At 43.9% G+C, this 19,738-nt stretch overlaps 1 protein-coding gene across 1 annotated transcript; it reads right to left on the reverse strand.

Moving 5' to 3' along the window:
* Window positions 1-1,611: 1,611 nt before the first annotated feature.
* Window positions 1,612-19,127, reverse strand: LOC146342496 (vomeronasal type-2 receptor 26-like). The gene is made up of 6 exons (XM_084806178.1): window positions 18,895-19,127; window positions 16,220-16,397; window positions 13,557-14,417; window positions 6,929-7,156; window positions 3,110-3,236; window positions 1,612-2,513 (listed from the first exon to the last, which is right to left on the reverse strand). Exons 1-6 carry the CDS (start codon window positions 19,110-19,112, stop codon window positions 1,612-1,614), a joined length of 2,514 nt encoding a protein of 837 aa, XP_084662304.1. The 5' UTR covers window positions 19,113-19,127.
* Between the last annotated feature and the right edge of the window lie 611 nt (window positions 19,128-19,738).

Below are 19,738 nucleotides of genomic sequence, written 5' to 3' on the forward strand. Positions count from 1 at the left end.
TGAGAGAGGACACTCAGGAGTGATTGTGTCCATGGCCCTGGTCATTTCTCCATTCCAGAAATCGGCCAGGGCTTCAACAGAATTGCCTGCTGAAGCAACAGGAAAATCCCCAAGAGCTGTAAGGAAAGCATTCAGATCCATCAGCCCCGGGGGTGAACCATTTTAATTGGCCCTCCACCCATGCAGAGGTTCCAAGTGCAAGCAAATCTAAACCCCACTAGGTAGTTATCTGTCCATGTCAACAGAATTATAGGCAGTTCCTCCACTCTTCATAGGATATGATGATTCACTTGGGCATCTCAATGGTTTTTACTGGCTCTGTACTTGGAGGGATTTTCTCGGTTTTCTAAGGCATACCACCAGGGATGTCAGAGAATTCCGCCACGGATCTCGGTGAGGCTGAATGCCAGTGCATTCGGCCCCCCGAAATCTGTGGCGGAATGGCCTGCCACCCCCCCGCCCCCCCACGGATCCCCCCGGGACGAGACTTACCTGGGGTGGATGTTCTGGGTGGCGGCAGCAGCGGCGGTGGCGGTGGCTGGTCTTCCGACTGGCTACCGCCGCCGCCATTTGCAGTCTTGTCGTTTTGTTTTGTTTTGTTTTTACAGAGACGTGATAGGCTATGTAAAGACTTACGTAGCCTATCACATCCCGGTTTAAAAAAAAAAACGCGTACGCAAATGGCGGTGGCTTTGGCCACCGCCATTTGTGTTCCTTATTTTTCGCCGTCTTAGTCTACATAAATATTTACATAGACAATTATGGCTAAAATAAAGGAGAATGCAAATAGCGTAGTGGGTGCTATTTGCGTCCCTTTTTGATTTGCCGTTTTAGCCTACGTAAATATTTACGTAGGCTAAAACGGCAAATCAAAAAGGGACGTAAATAGTACCCACTACACTATTTGCATTCCCCTTTATTTTCGCCATCATAGTCTACGTAAATATTTACGTAGACTAAGATGGCGAAAAATAAGGAATGCAAATGGCAGCAGCCATAGCCGCCGCCATTTGCATATGCGTTTTTGTTGTTGTTGTTGTTTTACCCAGAGCCCTCTGCGGCCAGAAATCCAGCTGCGGATGGCCCTGGCCTGGGCCTGGCCAGCTGCTCGGCGGAGCTGCCGCAGAGCACAGCCAGCTGTCGAGGATTCCAGGGGGGGAGGACCGGATCGCCTCCTCCACCCATCGAGGATTCCGGGGGGAGGGACGGAACGCCTCCCCCCCCACCATGAACATAATCCACGGAAAGGTAAGTGATTTTCGTACATCCCTACATACCACAACAATTATGAGAGACATTAATTGAGCAGGCACAACATGAAGATGCTATAAATCTCATTTCATTTTTTGTTCATTGGCAAGTGTGGAGAGAATAGCCTGTAAATATACTACATTAATTTGTACTCACTAGATTATGGATTAAATCCAATGTTTCTACAACATTTCCACTCTAAAAATAATTACCAAATCAAAAAGACAGATCCAGTCCATCATGCTTACATCCCATTGAAACCAATTCCAGAAATTCTGACTGACATAAAAGACATAGCATATAATAACACTTCTGCATAGCTCACTTTAACTGGATGGGGACTATATAATTTGTGAGTAATTAATTCTTCCTTCTCATTAGCTGCTGCCTGTTATTCAGCTCAGGTCTGATCACAATGATATAACATTTGGGGGGGAAAATGCAGCCCAGCAATCCAGCACTGGAGGACAAAATGGAGAAGATCTCCACCGCCACCATGTATTTGCCTTTTGTGCTCAGGTAGGTTGGAACAAACGACAGCCAAACACTGCAGAAGACCAACATGCTGAGGGTGATAAACTTGGCTTCATTGAAGCTATCAGGTAACTTCCTGCCTAGGAAAGCCACAATGAAGCTAACAAAGGCCAGGAAACCCATAAAGCCAAGGACACAGTAGAACATAATAGCTGCGCCTTCATTACATTCCAGTATAATTTCTTTAGTCATTGAATGCATGTCAAAATCTGGAAATGGAGGAGAGGTTGCCAGCCAAATTGTACAAAGAGTCGCTTGAATTAGGGAGCTGGAAAGAACAATGGAATTAGACAGTCTTTTCCCCACCCATTTCCTCATCCTGGACCCTGGCTTGGTGGCCATGAAAGCAAGGACCACAGTGATGGTTTTGGCCAACACACAAGAAGCCGCCACTGAGAAGATGATGCCAAACACAGTTTGTCGAAGAAAACATGTCACCTTCTCAGGTCGGCCAATGAATAGCAAACCACAAAGGAAGGAGAGCAGGAGGGAGACGAGGAGAATGAAGGTGAGGTTTCGGTTGTTGGCTTTGACTATGGCAGTGTCCTTGTGCTTAATGAAGATCCAGAGCACCAAAGCTGTGATGAAAGAAAAGGAAACAGCAACAACAGCCAAACTGATCCCCATAGGTTCTTCAAAAGCCAGAAAACTGATATCTTTGGGAACACAGACATCATGGTGCTTGTTTGGATAATGATCTTCTGGACACTGATAACAAGTATCCATGTCTGAAAAAAGAAAAAAAAAGTGTCTGTACATTCAGATAATCAATATTGCAATGAAAGCCCCGAATGAGAACAGTTAACTCAAAACCAGTTTGTACAACTACCAAGCAATTATATTTGGAAGTATCCATACAGGGGAATAATCCAGCCTTCAGGACCATATGACCAAGGAAAGCTGATGCATATTACTGACGGTTTCTTCTCCTCCTGAAAATAACAAACTAGGTGTTATGATAACCTCCATCGCCACCTTGTCTATTAGTCTGGTATCTTTTTATGTTTGGTTTGGTTTCTGTGAAGTTGGTTGCTGTGCAAAAGGCCACATCAGTGTGTATAGTGGGCTGTGTTCCTTTATCAGCAACAACCACTCAATTACAAACATTTTTTTTAAAATGAGGGAAATGGGGCTGTGTACGCCCTAATGTACATGTGATGAATCATAGCATATATATATATATATATATATATATATATATATGTGTGTGTGTGTGTGTGTATACATATTTACATACACACACACACACACACACACACACATATATATATATATATATATATATATATATATATATATATACTTGATATACAAGATTCCTTACCCCTTTGGTTTGCAATCTTCCCTTCTGGGCATGGGAGGCAATCATAGCAGCAAAATGCCTTCCCTTCCTTCTTTGTCTTACTGAAGCCCAAGTGGCAGAAGTCATTACACAGAGAAAGGGGCTGTACCTGTGCATAAAATGGTGAAACAATTATCATTCAGTAAGGAGGTTTTAGGAGTTGGTATGTCACTAGTTGTCCAACAGTTAAATGAAGGGTTAATGGTGATAGGGTAGAATGTCAATGACTAGTATGTTGTGAAAAACATCACAGAAAAGTATGCCCATCATTTCAAGATGGCATTATGACTAAATAACATTCAGTGTTCCATCTTTTGTATGCCATCTCCCAATGGATATTACTAGAAGTTATATGGTATACACACGCACAGACACACACACTCACACTCACACACAGACACACACACATACACATACACACATACACACAACTAAGAAATGTAAAATCAATATATCAGTTTCCAGAAGAGTAACATTAAATACAGTCTTAATAAAAATTTAAGCACCACCCTCTAAGAGTCATGATTTGTAACTCAGCACTCCCAATCTTTTAATAAAAATTAAATATTGTGCCACATGCTACTTCCCCATTCCCTTAGAGCTGGTGTTTGAAAAGAAATATATTTCCATTCTCTCCAAGATTTGATCGATGTCTTCTCCACTGGGCACATTAAAAAGACATTTGTCACATTTTTCTATTTGTTGATGCATTTTGTCACATTCTTTATTTGTCACATTTATTTCCTGCCATTGCTCCAAGAAACCTGAAGTGGCATACATGATTGTCCTATCCATTTTATCATCACAACATGTGAAGTTAGGCTAAGGTTAGGCTAAGAGTCAGTGACTGGCCCAAAGTCCTCCAGTTAGGTTCATGGCAGAGTGAGGACTAGAACCCCAGCCCCAGTCTAACACTCCGATTGGCACATAACACTTTCACTTAGTTATATATAAATATATATATATATATATATATATATATATATATATATATTCATTATGTTGTTGTATTTTAACATTCCGTAGAATGATTCCCTGAAAAAAAAAGGATAATATTCAAAAGGACTCACTCCTAGGTCAGTGTGCATAGAATTACAACCTTAGAAGTCAAAACTCAATAAAGTAATTCATGGTTTTTGCTAAGTGACAATTTGGGATATAAAAATTATGGTTGACATGGGGATCCCCTTAATGGCAGAATGTTGTTGTTGTTGTTGTTGTTGTTGTTCAGTCGTTCAGTCGTTCAGTCGTGACCGACTCTTCGTGACCCCATGGACCATAGCACGCCAGGCCTTCCTGTCCTGCGCTCTCTCCCGGAGCGTGCTCAAGTTCATATTCATTGCATCAGTGATGCTATCTAGCCATCTCATCCTCTGCCGTCCCCTTCTCCTTTTGCCTTCAGTCTTTCCCAGCATCAGGGTCTTTTCCAGGGAGTTTTCTCTTCGCATTAGGTGGCCAAAATATTGGAGCTTCAGCTTCAGTATCTGTCCTTCCAATGAGCAGTCAGGGTTGATTTCCTTTAGGATGGACTGATTTGACCTCCTTGCAGTCCAGGGGACTCGTAAGAGTCTTCTCCAGCACCACACTTCGAAAGCATCAATTCTTCGGCGCTCAGCCTTCCTTATAGTCCAGCTCTCACAGCCATACGTTGCTACTGGGAAAACCATAGCTTTGATTAGACGGACCTTTGTCGGCAAGGTGATGTCTCTGCTTCTTACTATGCTGTCTAGGTTTGCCATAGCTTTCCTCCCAAGGAGCAAGTGTCTTTTAATTTCATGGCTACAGTCACCATCTGTGGTGATCTTGGAGCCCAAGAAAGTAAAATCTGTCACTGCTTCCATTTCTTCCCCTTCTATATGCCAGGAAGTGATGGGGCCAGATGCCATGATCTTAGTTTTTTTTAATGTTGAGTTGCAAACCAGCTTTTGCACTCTCCTCTTTCACCCTCAACAAGAGGCTCTTGAGATCCTCTTCACTTTCTGCCATTAGGGTGGTATCATACAAAACGAAGCAGGACAAAAGCTAATAGAGTTTTGCCAAGAGAACACGCTGATCATAGCAAACACTCTTTTCCAACAGCACAATAGGCGACTCTACACATGGACATCACCAGATGGTCAATATCGAAATCAGATTGATTATGTCCTTTGCAGCCAAAGATGGAGAAGCTCCATACAGTCAGTAAAAACAAGACCTGGAGCTGACTGTGGCTCAGATCATGAGCTGCTTCTTGCAAAATTTTGGCTTAAATTGAAGAACGTAGGGAAAACCACTAAACCGTTCAGGTATGACCTAAATCATATCCCTGATGAATATACAGTGGAGGTGAGGAATAGATTTCAGGGATTAGACCTGATAGACAGAGTGCCTGAGGAACTATGGACGGAGGTCCGTCACATTGTTCAGGAGGCAGCAACGAAATCCATCCCAAAGAAAAAGAAATGCAAGAAAGCCAAGTGGCTGTCTGATGAGGCTTTACAAGTAGCTCACGAAAGAAGGGCAGTGAAAAGCAAGGGAGAAAGGGGAAGATATACCCAACTGAATGCAGAGTTCCAGAGAATAGCAAGGAGAGACAAGAAGGCCTTCTTAAATGAACAATGCAAAGAAATCGAGGAAAACAACAGAATGGGAAAGACTAGAGATCTCTTCAAGAAAATTGGAGATCTCAAGGGAACGTTTTGTGCAAAGATGTGCATGATAAAGGACAAAGAAGGCAGGGACCTAACAGAAGCAGATGAGATTAAGAAGAGGTGGCAAGAATACACAGAAGAACTATACAGGAAAGATCTGAATGTCCCTGATAGCCATGATAGTGCGGTCACTGAACTTGAGCTGGACATCCTCGAGAGTGAAGTCAAGTGGGCCTTAGGAAGCATTAGTAACAACAAAGCTAGCGGAGATGACAGTCTTCCAGCTGAGCTCTTTAAAATCCTAAAAGATGATGCTGTTAAAGTGCTGCATTCAATATGCCAACAAATCTGGAACACTCAACAGTGGCCACAAGACTGGAAAAGGTCAGTTTACATTCCAATTCCAAAGAAGGGCAATGCCAAAGAGTGCTCAAACTACCGCACAATTGCGCTCATTTCACATGCCAGCAAGGTGATGCTCAAAATCCTACAACCTAGGCTTCAGCAGTATGCGAACCGAGAACTACCGGAAGTACAAGCTGGGTTTCGAAGAGGCAGAGGAACTAGAGATCAAATCGCCAACATTCGCTGCATCATGGAGAAAGCAAGAGAATTCCAGAAAAACGTCTATTTCTGCTTCATTGACTACGCTAAAGCCTTTGATTGTGTGGATCACAATAAACTGTGGCAAATTCTGAAAGTGATGGGAGTACCAGACCACCTTACCTGTCTCCTGAGAAACCTGTACGAGGGTCAAGAAGCAACAGTAAGAACCAGAGATGGAACAACCGATTGGTTCAAAATTGGGAAAGGAGTACGACAAGGCTGCATATTGTCACCCTGCTTATTTAACTTATATGCAGAGTACATCATGAGAAATGCCGGGTTGGATGAATCAGAGGTCGGAATTAAGATTGCTGGGAGAATTATCAACAACCTCCAATATGCAGACAATACCACCCTAATGGCAGAATGGCAGAATGCAGCATGAGAAATATTTCTTCTCTCTCTCTCTCTCTCTCTCTCTCTCTCTCTCTCTGTGTGTGTGGGGGGGGAGATAGAGAGATGGTATCTCAAAACTCTTAGAAATAATTTGGTGTCTATTCAATGAATGACATTTTGAAAAATGGACCAGTGATTAAATGCACCCCATAATGTGTACAAAGTATACCTGGTTAAATATGCTGGGCCATGTGATGGAATCCACAGAAAGGTTGAACACTTGGTCTTTGGGCGCAGTGGGATCCACCTGTCCAACTTTGACTCTACGAAAGGACCCGTTTGGGAATGTGAACCAGTTGATAATATCAAAGCCAGCTGCCAAGGCTCCATTTTGGTCAAAGGAAACTGTTTCCCCAGCACTATTGTTAAATGAGACACTTCTCAGGTACTGATGAAGCTAAATTGAAACACAACATGACAAGCAGTAAGGATATATAAATTAGGGCTGTGCATGGACCACCCACTTTACTCGGAATGCTGCCTCAGACCATTCAAAACAGCCCCACTTCACTTCTGTCCAATTTGGACCCAACCCGCTTCACTTCGGATTCAGATCCAAAGCGAGATTCGGATAGCCGAATCATTCAGATTTGATGTTTTCCCATTGACTTGCAGTGGAAAACAGAAATGGAAATAACATTTTCAATTTCATGATAAATACATGCAGGCAATTTCACCCCATGGAGGCAATCTCACATGCCAAGTTTCAGACAGTTTTGCCCAGTAGTTTTTGTGCTAGGTTCAGGTGAAATGTGCTGTTCTCAGAAACTCAGCCCAAAGGTCATTAAGGGATAATCAGAGAAGTTAGGTGTTTAAGCAGTGATTAGGAGAAGGTCACTGATTAGGAGGAGGTCACCATCCCTAATCTCTGCTGTAGGATTCTTTGAAGTATAAATAACCCCTCTCCCTTTCCTCATTCAGCTTCGCAGTGGATGACCTCAGGATTGCCCCCTCCCACATGTGCCTGCCCAGACCTTAAGATCATCCCAGCAGCCCTTCTCTAGGGGCCCCTGCCAAAGGAAGTAAGGTGGGTGGCTACCAGGAAGAGGGCCTTTTCTGCTCTGGTACCCCCAGTGTGGAATGAGCTCCCTAGAGAGGTTCGCTTGGCACCTATGTTGTACTCCTTCTGGCCCCAGGTGAAGACCTTTTTATACTCCCAGGATTTTAGCATTTTAGCTTCTGAGTCTTTTAGCTTTGGTGTTTTAAATCTGTATTTTAAATCTCTGCATTGCTGTTAGGTTTTATTCTGGTTGTACTGTTATTTTGTGGTTTTAAGCATTCATGTTTTATATTGTTTTATGTTGCGCTTCGTAGTTTTATTTTTTGTGAACTGTCAAGAAAGCTTGGGTGGTACAGAAATAAGTAAGTATATAAATAAATAAACAAACAAAATAAGTAAGTATATAAATAAATAAACAAACAAACAAACAAAACACATTACCTGGGAAAACAGGTTGGCAGGCAAGCTATGCTATGTTTTCCACACAAACTCTCAAAGCAAAGAGCTATAACTTTTCACTGGTTGCACAGAAGTGCATGAAATCTGGGCAACGGGCAGTCCCAGTGCCAAGACCCCAGAGATGCCTCGTATTGGGCTTGCTTTGCCACACAGTGTAGTATGAAATTTAAATATCTTATGTTGTGTGTGTAGTGCTTTGCCCACTGTATTTTGAAATGTGGACATGTGTAGTGCTTTCCTTGGCCACAACACAAGCACACACAGAGAGATGCACACAGACACGCAAAAGCAAGGCAAATACAAAACTACCTACAAGCAAAGGAAAGTGTGTGTATGTGTGTGTGTGTGAGAGAGAGAGAGAGAGCGCATTTAAAAATAGGAAGGGAATGAACAGAGGAATTGAGAAATGTGGGAAAGCCAAGAACAAGGAAAGGAAACTACTTTTTGTTTTGATTTTTTAAGGATCTAGCCAGAAAACTACAAATAAAGAGTTGATTTGAGAATGGTGAAGGCAAGGGGAGGAGCAAGCCAAAAACCAAGGCAAGGTAAGGCATGTAAACTACTTCTTAAATTTTCTTGTATTTTTTATAAAGAATTGAAAGAAAGGGAGAAAGGGAGAAAGAAAGGGAGAAAGAAAGGGAGAAAAACCAATACGAATGGTAGAATAATTCAGAAGGGGGGGCAAAAAACAAGGCAAGGCAAGGAGAAACTAAACTACTAAGGTACTAAATATGTTTGTTTTTTTAACTAAATAATCTACAAAACAAAGCAAGGGAATAGTTGAATTGAGAAAAGTTGGGTGGGAAAGAATAAGAACAAAGCTGCTGTACAACTCTCTCTCTCTCTCTCTCTCTCTCTCTCTCTCTCTCTCACACACACACACACACACAACTGATCTAGCCAATTAACTAACCAACAGCTCCCTCCAGTGATCACCTCTCTCTATTGCAATGAAACAAATGCAGCCTTTTCTCTCCAATATATACAGTACCCCCCTCAACACTGTCACCGATTGGAGACTGCTGGGTTAAGTTCAGCCCTAATTTGGCAACTCGAGCTGTCATTCACAAAAGCTCCCTCCCTCCCTCCTCCTCCTCCTCTTCCCCCTCCTCCTCCTCCCCCACCCCATGATTTTTCACAAGTTGATATGTTTGGAGACAGCTGTCTGGGCTTCAGAAAGCATCAGAATAGCTCCAAATCACTGAGGCAGAGCGAGGTGCTTTGGCAGTGACCTGCTTCACTTTAGAGTTCATCTATGCTGTTCTGATCCACTTTAGATCTCATCAAGGCACCCTCGAAGCAACCCGAATTGCTTCGGTTTTCAGAATCTGAACCAAAGCGATGCACAGCCCTAATATCAATTGGTGCAAATATACAAGATGGTGATGGAATTTCACATGCTATAGTTAGTACTTTTAATGCATGCACCTAGAAGTCATAATTAAGTGACTTCATTTACTAGGCAATGCATTATTTATTTATTCCCTTACTTACTTACAAAGTGCATGAACAATTTTAAGCACTGTGCACAGGTTAAAAACAATCCAGTCCCTGCCAGCAAGTTTATAACAAAAAGGCATATGTAGGAAAGAGGATAATGAGCAAAGCCAGACCCCAAGTTGCAGCGTTGTTATCATGCCCAGCTTGAATGAAACAGCTTAGAAAGCAGAGAAGCCTAAAAGCAGCGGGTTGCTCATCTGAACCAATGGGGTGGGGCTGACACTCTCATCTCTTCCTCTGCTGCAGCCATGTGGAATGGCTTCTAATAAATGAAAGTTGAGGGATATAATGAGCCAAATGCATGCTGGTTTCTCAGCTGAGCTGATGGAGTGGTCCCTGCTCTGCCTTCTCTCTCTTTACAAGGGATGGGAAGAATGATTTGCTTTACTTCAATTATCAGCTTCATATGTATCATCATCTTTGTTATGATTACCATTAATGCAAGACCATGAAAAATAGACATAGTGATCCAGAGAATAACATGAAGAAAAAGAAACCGAAGAGATCATAGAATCATAGAATAGTAGGGTTGGAAGGGACCTACAAGGCCATTGAGTCCAACCCCCTGCTCAATGCAGGAATCCAAGTCGGAGCATCCCTGACACCTCGTCTTGAATGCCTCGAGTGTGGGAGAGCCCACTACCTCCCTAGGTTCCATTGTCGTATTGCTCTAACAGTCAGGAAGTTTGTCCTGATGTTCAGCCGGAATCTGGCTTCCTGTCACTTGACCCCTTATTCCGTGTCCTGCATTCTGGGATGATTGAGAAGAGATCCTGGCGTTCCTCTCTGTGACAACCTTTCAGGTACTTGAAAAGCGCTATCCTATCTCCCCTCAGTCTTCTCTTCTCAAGGCTAAACATGCCCAGTTCTTTCAGTCTGTCTTCATCGGGCTTTGTTTCCAGTCCCCTGATCATCTTTGTTGCCCTCCTCTGAACCCTCTCCAGTTTGTCTGCATCCTTCTTAAAGTGTGGTGCCCAGAACTGGACACAGTACTCCAGATGAGGCCTAACCAGTGCTGAGTAGAGGGGAACTAGTTCTTCCTGGGATTTGGAAGCTATGCTTCTATTAATGCAGCCCAAAAGAGCATTTCCCTTTTTTGCAGCCACATCACATTGTTGGCTCATATTCAGCTTGTGATCGACCACAATTCCAAGATCCTTCTCGCTTGTAGTCTGGTTGAGCCACGTATCCCCCATCTTGTAACTGTGCATTTGGTTTCTTTTTCCTAGGTGCAGAACTTGGCATTTATCCCTATTCAATGTCATTCTGTTGTTTTCTGCCCAGTGCTCCAGTCTATCCAGATCACTTTGAATTTTGTTTCTGTCTTCCAAAGTATTAGCTAGGGATGTCAGAGAATTCCGCCACAGATCTTGGTGAGGCTGAATGCCAGTGCATTCGGCCCCCAAAATCTGTGGCGGAATGGCCTGCCACATCCCCGCCCCCCCTGCGGATCCTCTCAGGACAAGACTTACCTGGGGCGGATGTTCCAGGCGGCAGCGGCTCCGGCAGCAGCTTTGGCGGTGGCGGCTCCAGTGGCTAGTCTTCCAACAGGCTGCCGCCGCCACCATTTGCAGTCTTGTCGGGGGGGGGTTGTGTTTTTTTACAGAGATGTGATAGGCTAGGTAAAGACTTACGTAGCCTATCACATCCCGGTTTTAAAAAAAAACACATACGCAAATGGCGGCGCCTACAGCCGCCGCCATTTGCATTCCTTATTTTTCACCGTCTTAGTCTACGTAAATATATACGTAGACTATTACGGCAAAAATAAAAGGGAACGCAAATAGCGTAGTGGGCACCATTTGTATCCCTTTTTGATTTGCCGTTTTAGCCTACGTAAATATTTACAAGAAAATATACCTGGCGAGTCCATGGGTCTTCGCAACATACTTGGGTCTCAATCCCACACAGCAAGGAGTCTCCCACTACTACCACTCTTCTCTTCTTCTTGTTATAGGCCTGGGTTTCATCGCCTCTGTTTGACTGACCTTCAGCCTCTTGCTCACTCTCATGTAGGTTCCCCTGTGATTCTTCCTCTGCAGGCTATCCTCCAGTCTCAACTGCAAGTACCTGGAATTGTTTCCACAGCTCCACTGCTTCCACTGGTGCAGAGTGGCATCTAGTTCTTCTTCTCCTAACTGTCACCCTTTTCCATGGAGTATCCTCTACTCCATTTTTCTTCACCTCAGCATTTCCCACTTCTGCCTCAACTTGCTGTTGCTCTTCAAGCTTCTCGTCTTCCCTTTGCTGCTGTAGTTCCCCCACTCTGTCCAAGAACGCTTCATGTTCTCTTATTCCCCAGAGGGTCGACAGTCGCCGCTCCAATCCACTTATTTTTTCTTCCAGGAGTGTGATCAACTTGAACTTGTTGCAGGTGTAGGCCATGTTGTTCTCAGGCAAGAAAACCAACATTGCACACACTTTGCAGGTCACCAGCACTGGAGAGTCCTGTCCTTCTATTGCCTCTTTTCCCTTTTTGTGTCTAGGTTTGTGATTGTTCTAGACTAGCCTGTGCCTGCTCCTCTACTCAGTAGAGGTTAAAAGCAGAGTCCCACTGGTGTGGAAGTGTGTGTTACAAGACAAATAAATGAAAAAAGTTAGTTAAAATTGAAAAAAAAATGAAAAAAATGTTAGGGGCCTCCCCCTTGACCTCCTCTGATGAACTCCCCTGGCCAACTCCTGTTTGCTCCCCCTGTCCACTCGCTCTGGTTGCTCGCTCTCTGGGAGCTTGCTTGCTTCTGTAGTCCCTGGACCAACTGGAGCAGCTTGCTCTGCTCTGCTCTGCTCTGCTCAGCTGGGAGGTGGGAAAGAGACTGAAGCTTCCCACCCACTCAGCTGCTGGGAGTACACAGGCCACACACCCCCAATTCAGTTGGAGCTCTCAGAAGCCCCTGGTAAGCTCACAGCCACTCAGAAGGATAAAGGGGAGCCCCCTGGGCTTCCTGAAGCCCACTTACCTCTTAGCCTCTGTCTCCTTTGTCTCCTTTGTCTCCTTTGTCTCTTCCACCACTGCAACTCCCCTGGCCAACTCCTGTTTGCTCTCCCTGTTTGCTCCCCCTGTTCAATTCCGATGCACTCAAACTGCCAGGTTATAACTACTGAGGCTGTTGAATTTCACAATTAGTTGACTCACTAGTCAAACTTTGCCCATTCGTAACACTTATCTTTTCAACAAACCTGGAATGGCATTTTACAAATTGGATATTACATTTGGGTTGACTCAAAATCACTAACAAATTATTGTTTTTCAACATCACTCCCCAACGGCACAAAGAGGGCCAGTTTTCCGGTACTGCCACAGATGTACAGTACACGAGAGCACAAATTTTCACATAGACACTAGAATGTATTAGATACATCAGCAGCTCCACAAACTTTGACAAAAAAAAATCCTCAACACAGAACTTCTAAGTTCACTAGATACATAACTGAATTAATGTGAAAATCATGTAATTCAATAAAATAATTTTAAAAATTAGGACAGCAACAAAACCTGAAATAGAAATGGTACTTTTCCCAATTCTCTTGGCATTTCCATGGCCTGAGTCCAGCGGGAGCCTTCTTCACCTTTGCAACTGGATATATATTCCTAAAAAGCCAGTAGTACTGAAATGGAGCCACCCATCATGAACGAAGTCATTCATCAGATCGATTCTGATATTTTTTTGTGGGTTACAGCAGCAGTGAACAGACTGAAAAGGAAAACTATGACAATCTTAGCATGAGATAGCAGAACACCAGACTGGCCAGGGAAAGTGCTTTCTACACAGTGTAGGGACTGTTCTTGTACATGGAGGATATGATGAAATCTCTTGTGTTTGTGTGCTCAGGTCATTACCTGCCATGGCTGTTGATTAAGGAACTCCCATCTCACGCCATCCACCATTGCTCTTTGCTTGGATGAAAATGAATGCATGGATTGCAAAGCATGTGCCACAGCATGGACAGCATTGTAGATGCTGTAGCTGTGGCCAGTCATGCTCATGTCAAAAACAGACCCAGGAAGAGCCTCTATTTTCTCCTCCCCTGTGCAGAGGTTTTCATTCTGTTGTTCTGTTTCAGTGTCTTGGAACAAACAGTTAAATGCCTGTTGCCAGAAGTCCCTGATGTAGCCATCTTGTTGGTCTGAGGTAGGGTTTCTCATCAGAAGAAATTTCTGGAATCCTACGACATCCTTTGAGTGAATTGCAAAGGATACAGCACCATGGATGATGTCTATGGCCCATTTTCTTTGAACGGGAACTGATGTGAACTCCATCTGGGCTGTCATAATCCAGACTTTAGCTTTTGTCTTGATTGGTATGTCCTCAACTTCTGAAATCTGAGGGAACACCCTCAAAAATATCACAGAGTGTATTTCACCATGTAAGACCACAACATTAGCAGTGCTGCTCATAATAACCCTGTATATTGCAACCCAATCTGCTATCATTTCAAGAATGTCCGAGGTAAAATATAGTGTTGGCGTCATTTCTATAAAGTCAAAGCAGATACCTCTCTGGGAAAAGGTGGGAAGCACGGTTTGTACAAACTTCTGTCCACTGTCATCATTTATAAAAATGACCCCAATCCAGGTCCACCTGAACAGCAGCAGCAACTGGAGAATCCCCGTATACTGGTGGTCCTCATTAGGGAACATCCGTTGGAAGAAAACTCCTTGGGTTTGGTCATTCATCACGGGAGCAGAGCCATACCCGAGCTATAGGTGGAATAAAGAAAATAGCCGGCTAGGAAATGGGAGGAGCTGCTTCCCAAACTCTGTTTAGATGGCTCCCTCCTTAGCGGCATTCCATAAACAAAGAAATGGTGGACTGGCGTTGTTCTTTCCTAACTCTAAATAAAATAGGCCTTTCCCACAGCTGCCAATACCTTCCCCACAGTAACACTGCCACCAGAACCTTACGCTCAGGTCCAACCCTCTTTCCTTTGTCCTTGAACTGTGAGGACACACTGCCTTTATTCTGTAGCCCGTATTATTTCCTTTATTACCATAACCCTTTCAGAGCCAACTGCAGAAGGCATAGAATTGTATAAAAAAAGGGGACATCTTTATTATTTACCTTGTCTCTGAATACTTTCACTGATTTCTGGTGTGAGTACTTCTGCACTGAACTGTGTTGCCTTAGAACCTCATTGCCTGTGACCTGGGCTGTGGAGACCTTGCCTTTTGCCTGATCCCTATTTGTGCTGGCCACCTTGGAACTCATGGATCCTTGAACCTGCAACTGCTAGGCTCAGACTCTGCAAATATCTGTTCAGACTCTCTCCTATCTGTTCTAAACTCTCTTTCACCTAGTCCCTGTCTCTAATGTATCTCTCTCACTCAAGCACAACAACCAGCTTTTATATCACATAACCCTCACCTCCCTTCACTCACTCAGCCAATCATCCCACATGTGCAAAGCCACCATTCCTCCTGTCACTCATCCCATTCTCACTCCATATACAGTATAATCACCATCAAACACAGAGGTATAACAAGAATACATAACCATAACCACAGGCTCATTATTTACATACGTGTAATGTCACAAGGACCTTTTCAGATACAGTCCCTAACGGCTCAGAGCTGAGGTGTGGATGTGGTTCTGACAGCCTCTGCATAAAGGCAGCAATGTAAAGCTGACAGAGCTCCTGGAAACAGGATTAACCAGACTACCCTGAATTCAGCTTCCCTTGCCTTGACTCTAAATACTTCTTTCACTGATTTCTAGTGTGAGTACTCAGCACTGAACCATGTTGTCTTGGAAACTTGTTGCCTGTGACGTGGCCTAGTAACTACCATGACAGCATCACCCGTGGAGGAAAAGAACTCTGCCTCTCCTCCTCCCTGTGACCTGGACTGCACCCTGACCATCCTCCAACCTTCTCATTGTTGCTGTGTTGCCTTGGAACCTCGTTGCCTGTGACCTGGGCTGTCGAAACCTTCTCTTTTTTCCTGATCCCTCCTTGTGCTGGCCACCTTGAAACTCATGGACCCTTGAACCTGCAACTGCTAGGCTCAGATTCTGCAAATGTGACTGAAAGGAAACAGAAGAATAAGTGGATTTTAAAAGTCCTGTGCTGCACAGAAACCTACTGGCAGCCAGGGCAACCAAGGCAGAATCAGTGTTATATGTTCAGAACTTGTGGTCCCTGCTATTCATCTGGCCACTGCATTTTGCACGAGTTGCAGCTTCCAAACTGTCTTCAGCAGCAGCCCCATGTAGAGAGGACTGCAGCAAACTCTTAGAGGTTACCAGAGATAGAATACTGAAGCCAGGTTATCCCTGACCATCCTCCAACCTGCTCCTTGTTGCTTTGTTGCCTTGGAACCTCGTTGCCTGTGACCTGGGATGTTCAGACCTTGCCTTTTACTTGATCCCTATTTGTGCTGGCCACCTTGGAACTCAAGGACCCCTGAACCTGCAACTGCTAGGCTCAGATTCTGCAAATTTGACTGAAAGGAAACAGAAGCATAAGTGGTTTTTAAAAGTCCTGTGGTTCATGCACTCATCCTACCTGTGGCAACTTGTAGGGGCCCAGAATGGTTGCCATGAAAAGACACACATCTGAGTTAGGTCCCCCAATGACAGCTTTGACATTATCCTGGGCATCACACTTGTAGTTCGGGATGAATCTGTCCCAGGTAGAGAGAAGTTTCATTGAGGCAAGATAGGTCCAGCTTGCCACGAAATGGCTATTATAAATGTGGAAACCCAAAGTGAGGTTGAGTAAGTTCTGGAGATTTTCATTGATCTCCTTCACAGCAAATACAAAGGCCAGGGTGTGCTGGTACATCTGAGTCATGAATCTGCAATGAGATTTACGTGCTGCATCAGAGTGCCTCTGCTAAAGAACATGGAATGTGCTGCATTTCATTTTCTCATTTAATACATTTTTACACCAACCACAACGAAAGCTTCCCCAGTGGTTTACAAGAATTAAAACTCCCCAAATACAATACAATAATATCATATGAAACCAGTTACATACAAAAATCTAACCATTTTAACTGTCAGTAACATACAATAAATCCCAGGACCTCTTAAGCCTTATCATATCCTGTCAAAAATTTTGGAGTAGAATAAAATATCAATCTGGCTCTGAAAAGATGACAGTGTTGGCTCCAGTAGGCCTCACTGGGGAGAGTGTTCCATAATTGGGGGCAGGGACACCACAGAGAGACCCTCTCCACTTTTTTCCCCACCTTCTGAGCCTAATATGATTAGCTTCATACCAGGAGAGGTGCTCCATTAGGTATCATGGCCCCATGCTATGTAAGGCTTAACAGCTCATATTAAAATGGGCTTCAAAACCTACTGGCAGCCATTGCAACCAAGCAGAATCAGTGTTATGTGTTCAAAATCCACCCAGAGATCAAAAGGATCAGCAGGGGCAAACTCCCCCTGTCTCTCTCCCAACATAGGGCAACATACAGGGCAACCAAGGCTGTTTCCATGCCAAAACCTGGCCTGAAACCCAGTTGAAATGGATCCAGATAATCTCTTACCCAAGCGGGTCTGGAGCTGGTTGGAAAACACTCACTCAGCCACCTTGCTCAGGAAAGGAACATTTCCATTGAATAGACATTTAGGAAATCTATTGTACAAGAAGAGATTGTATGGGCTCAGTTCAGGGAAGTGTGATGAAACACTGGAACACAGACCTCGGCTTTTGATGTTTCTGAATGTCACCGCAACCCCACACTTACTTGAAAGTCAACCATACATTCACACATATCCAGCATTCAAAATCCTGTTTAAAATGTTTAATGTATATTGATATTGGCCTTAAGTTTTGGTGGCATGATCTCTGTTGTGCCTCTGTGTTCTAGAAATGTCTATAAGACATCCCGGGGCAGGATGTCAAAACTGATGGGAAACTTCCACATGACTGAGAAAGGTGAGATGTGTCAGATGGGTAATCCAAGAAAGGCTGATTTCAGAAGAAATCTGAGAAGGAACTGTGTAGTACCTGATGACAATAAATGTGGTGTGTGGGCAGTGTGTGTGTGTGTGTGTGTGTGTGCGCCAGCAGAAATGTTCATTTATGCTTGTAGAATATCAGCTGAATTCAGCATTCCTTCTCTTTTTTACTTAAAATATAAGCTCCCTTCCAGGGTAAAAACCAACTCAAGGAGTCTTACAATATTCCTTCTGCTGCAGCAGCTCCTACTGCCACTGAACTTCAGATGCTTTAACTTGAAGATATAGCATCCTGTGTTCCCCTACCAGTTCTCCAAGCAGTCAGAGCATTCAAAATGGCATACATCTAAACCTCAATGATGTATCATTCTGGCTTGAACTGAAATATGGAAATCCAAAGGGGCATATCACAAATACCAGGACTGCCCTAACAGACCAAGTGTAGATGTACACTTAACAGCGCAAAAGCAGGTCAACCGGAAAAAAAAAAAATAATGATGGTTTAACTTTCCTACCAAAGAGAACAGCAGGTTTATCAATGAGAATCTAAAAGATCAACCAAAGGCCAAATGTATACACACTTACCAAAAACAAACACCAATTTGCATTAAAATCTATTAGATCGTGCAAAAGAATCCTATTTTACTCGGCACAGAATATCCAACAGAACAGGACTGCAAGGCATCATTGCTCCCATTAGAACATGCAGTGCCAAACCATCATTCAGGACCAACTCCCAAATAGCAAACACAGCCATGATTGAGTTCTTCTGAAGAACAGAGAATCAAAGTCTAAATAAATGCACCGCAGATTCTACCCAGAGACAGAAGTGTGTGTGGAACCTCTCAAGGATATGACCTCTTGCAGGAAATTCTCAGGCAACGAGCAGCAGCTACAGATGCCTTCTTGGGATATTAACAACAGCAATGGGAGTGAGGAGGAGGAGGAGGCAGCACGAGAAGGGTTTGTCTGCCTCCTGAAAATGGAAGAAAGAGAGGTGCAGCCCCAGTCCTTCCCATGTTCCTGCAATTGAAGCCAAGTAGATCAGCCTGCCTGATAATATTATCAGGACAGATACGTCCCACCCATGGCTAAAACAGCAAAGGCTCCAGCGTCTGCTTGCTGAGACGCAAATGATGATCTACCACAGTTTTTCCCCTGATAAGTAAGCTAGTCTTTAAGGTGCCACGAAAGTCTGGGTTGCTTTGGCCGCAACAGACTGACATGGCCACCACCCTGCTGGAAAACGATGTGGTAAAAAAATCTTACACAAGGTCATCAAGGAGATCCTGGGAGGGATGTGATTTGAAGCTCACAGGGTTGGAAAATGTGAAGATCTGAGAAATGATGCCACCAATAAGGACATCTCCTGACTGGTAATATGTGTGACCTATTGGAAGAGGGTCACTGATACTACACTTCGCAACTGGAACGTCACACTCTGTTTGAGGCAATGCCAGTAATGCCACGATAACGAGTGGCACCATCTTGCATGGACATCTCCTTTCTAGATCCCGGTTCACCTCTTCCTTCATTGTCATTCAGTTGGGAGCAGCCCAGCCTTTACTGAAGGAGCGCTGAGACCGGTTAGTTAGAGTCGTGATTATACAGTCAAATGGATCAGCAATCAGACGGATGGAGCCTTCGCTGTTGCTCACCCCTGCTGTGAAGGACACGGGGCTCATTAGTGGCTCTTTTCAGTTACGATCCATTGTTTTTCTAGTGACTGGAACTCCCTTGGCATATGGGGGAGATGTGGAAGTAATCATCATCAATGTGATAATTGAAGGGGAGAGAATAAGCTATTCAAAATGTTTCAAAGATACCTCTTGTTGGGTTAGTCTGACACATCCCTGAAGATGAAGATTGGAGCACATTGAAACTAGCCAGAAAAGTAAAGATGTGGCTGTTTCAAAAGGGGGCTTTTCTAGGCCTTCACCTGTGGCCAGAGGAACTTAAGCCATGAGACCAGACTTCGTGATGGGAAAAGAAACAGTGGAGACGTGACCCAACTGCAGTGTCCAGTACCTTTTAGGCCATTCTCTCTTGGCTTGTCCAAGGGTATCTGGACTCCAGAGTTTGTCTCTAGGAGGAATCAGTCGGAGCTCCTGCC

This window comes from Heloderma suspectum, chromosome 6, assembly GCF_057233095.1.
Source record: "Heloderma suspectum isolate Gila_16-S chromosome 6, 16-S_ref, whole genome shotgun sequence".
In the NCBI taxonomy this organism is placed as follows: Eukaryota; Metazoa; Chordata; class Lepidosauria; order Squamata; family Helodermatidae; genus Heloderma; species Heloderma suspectum.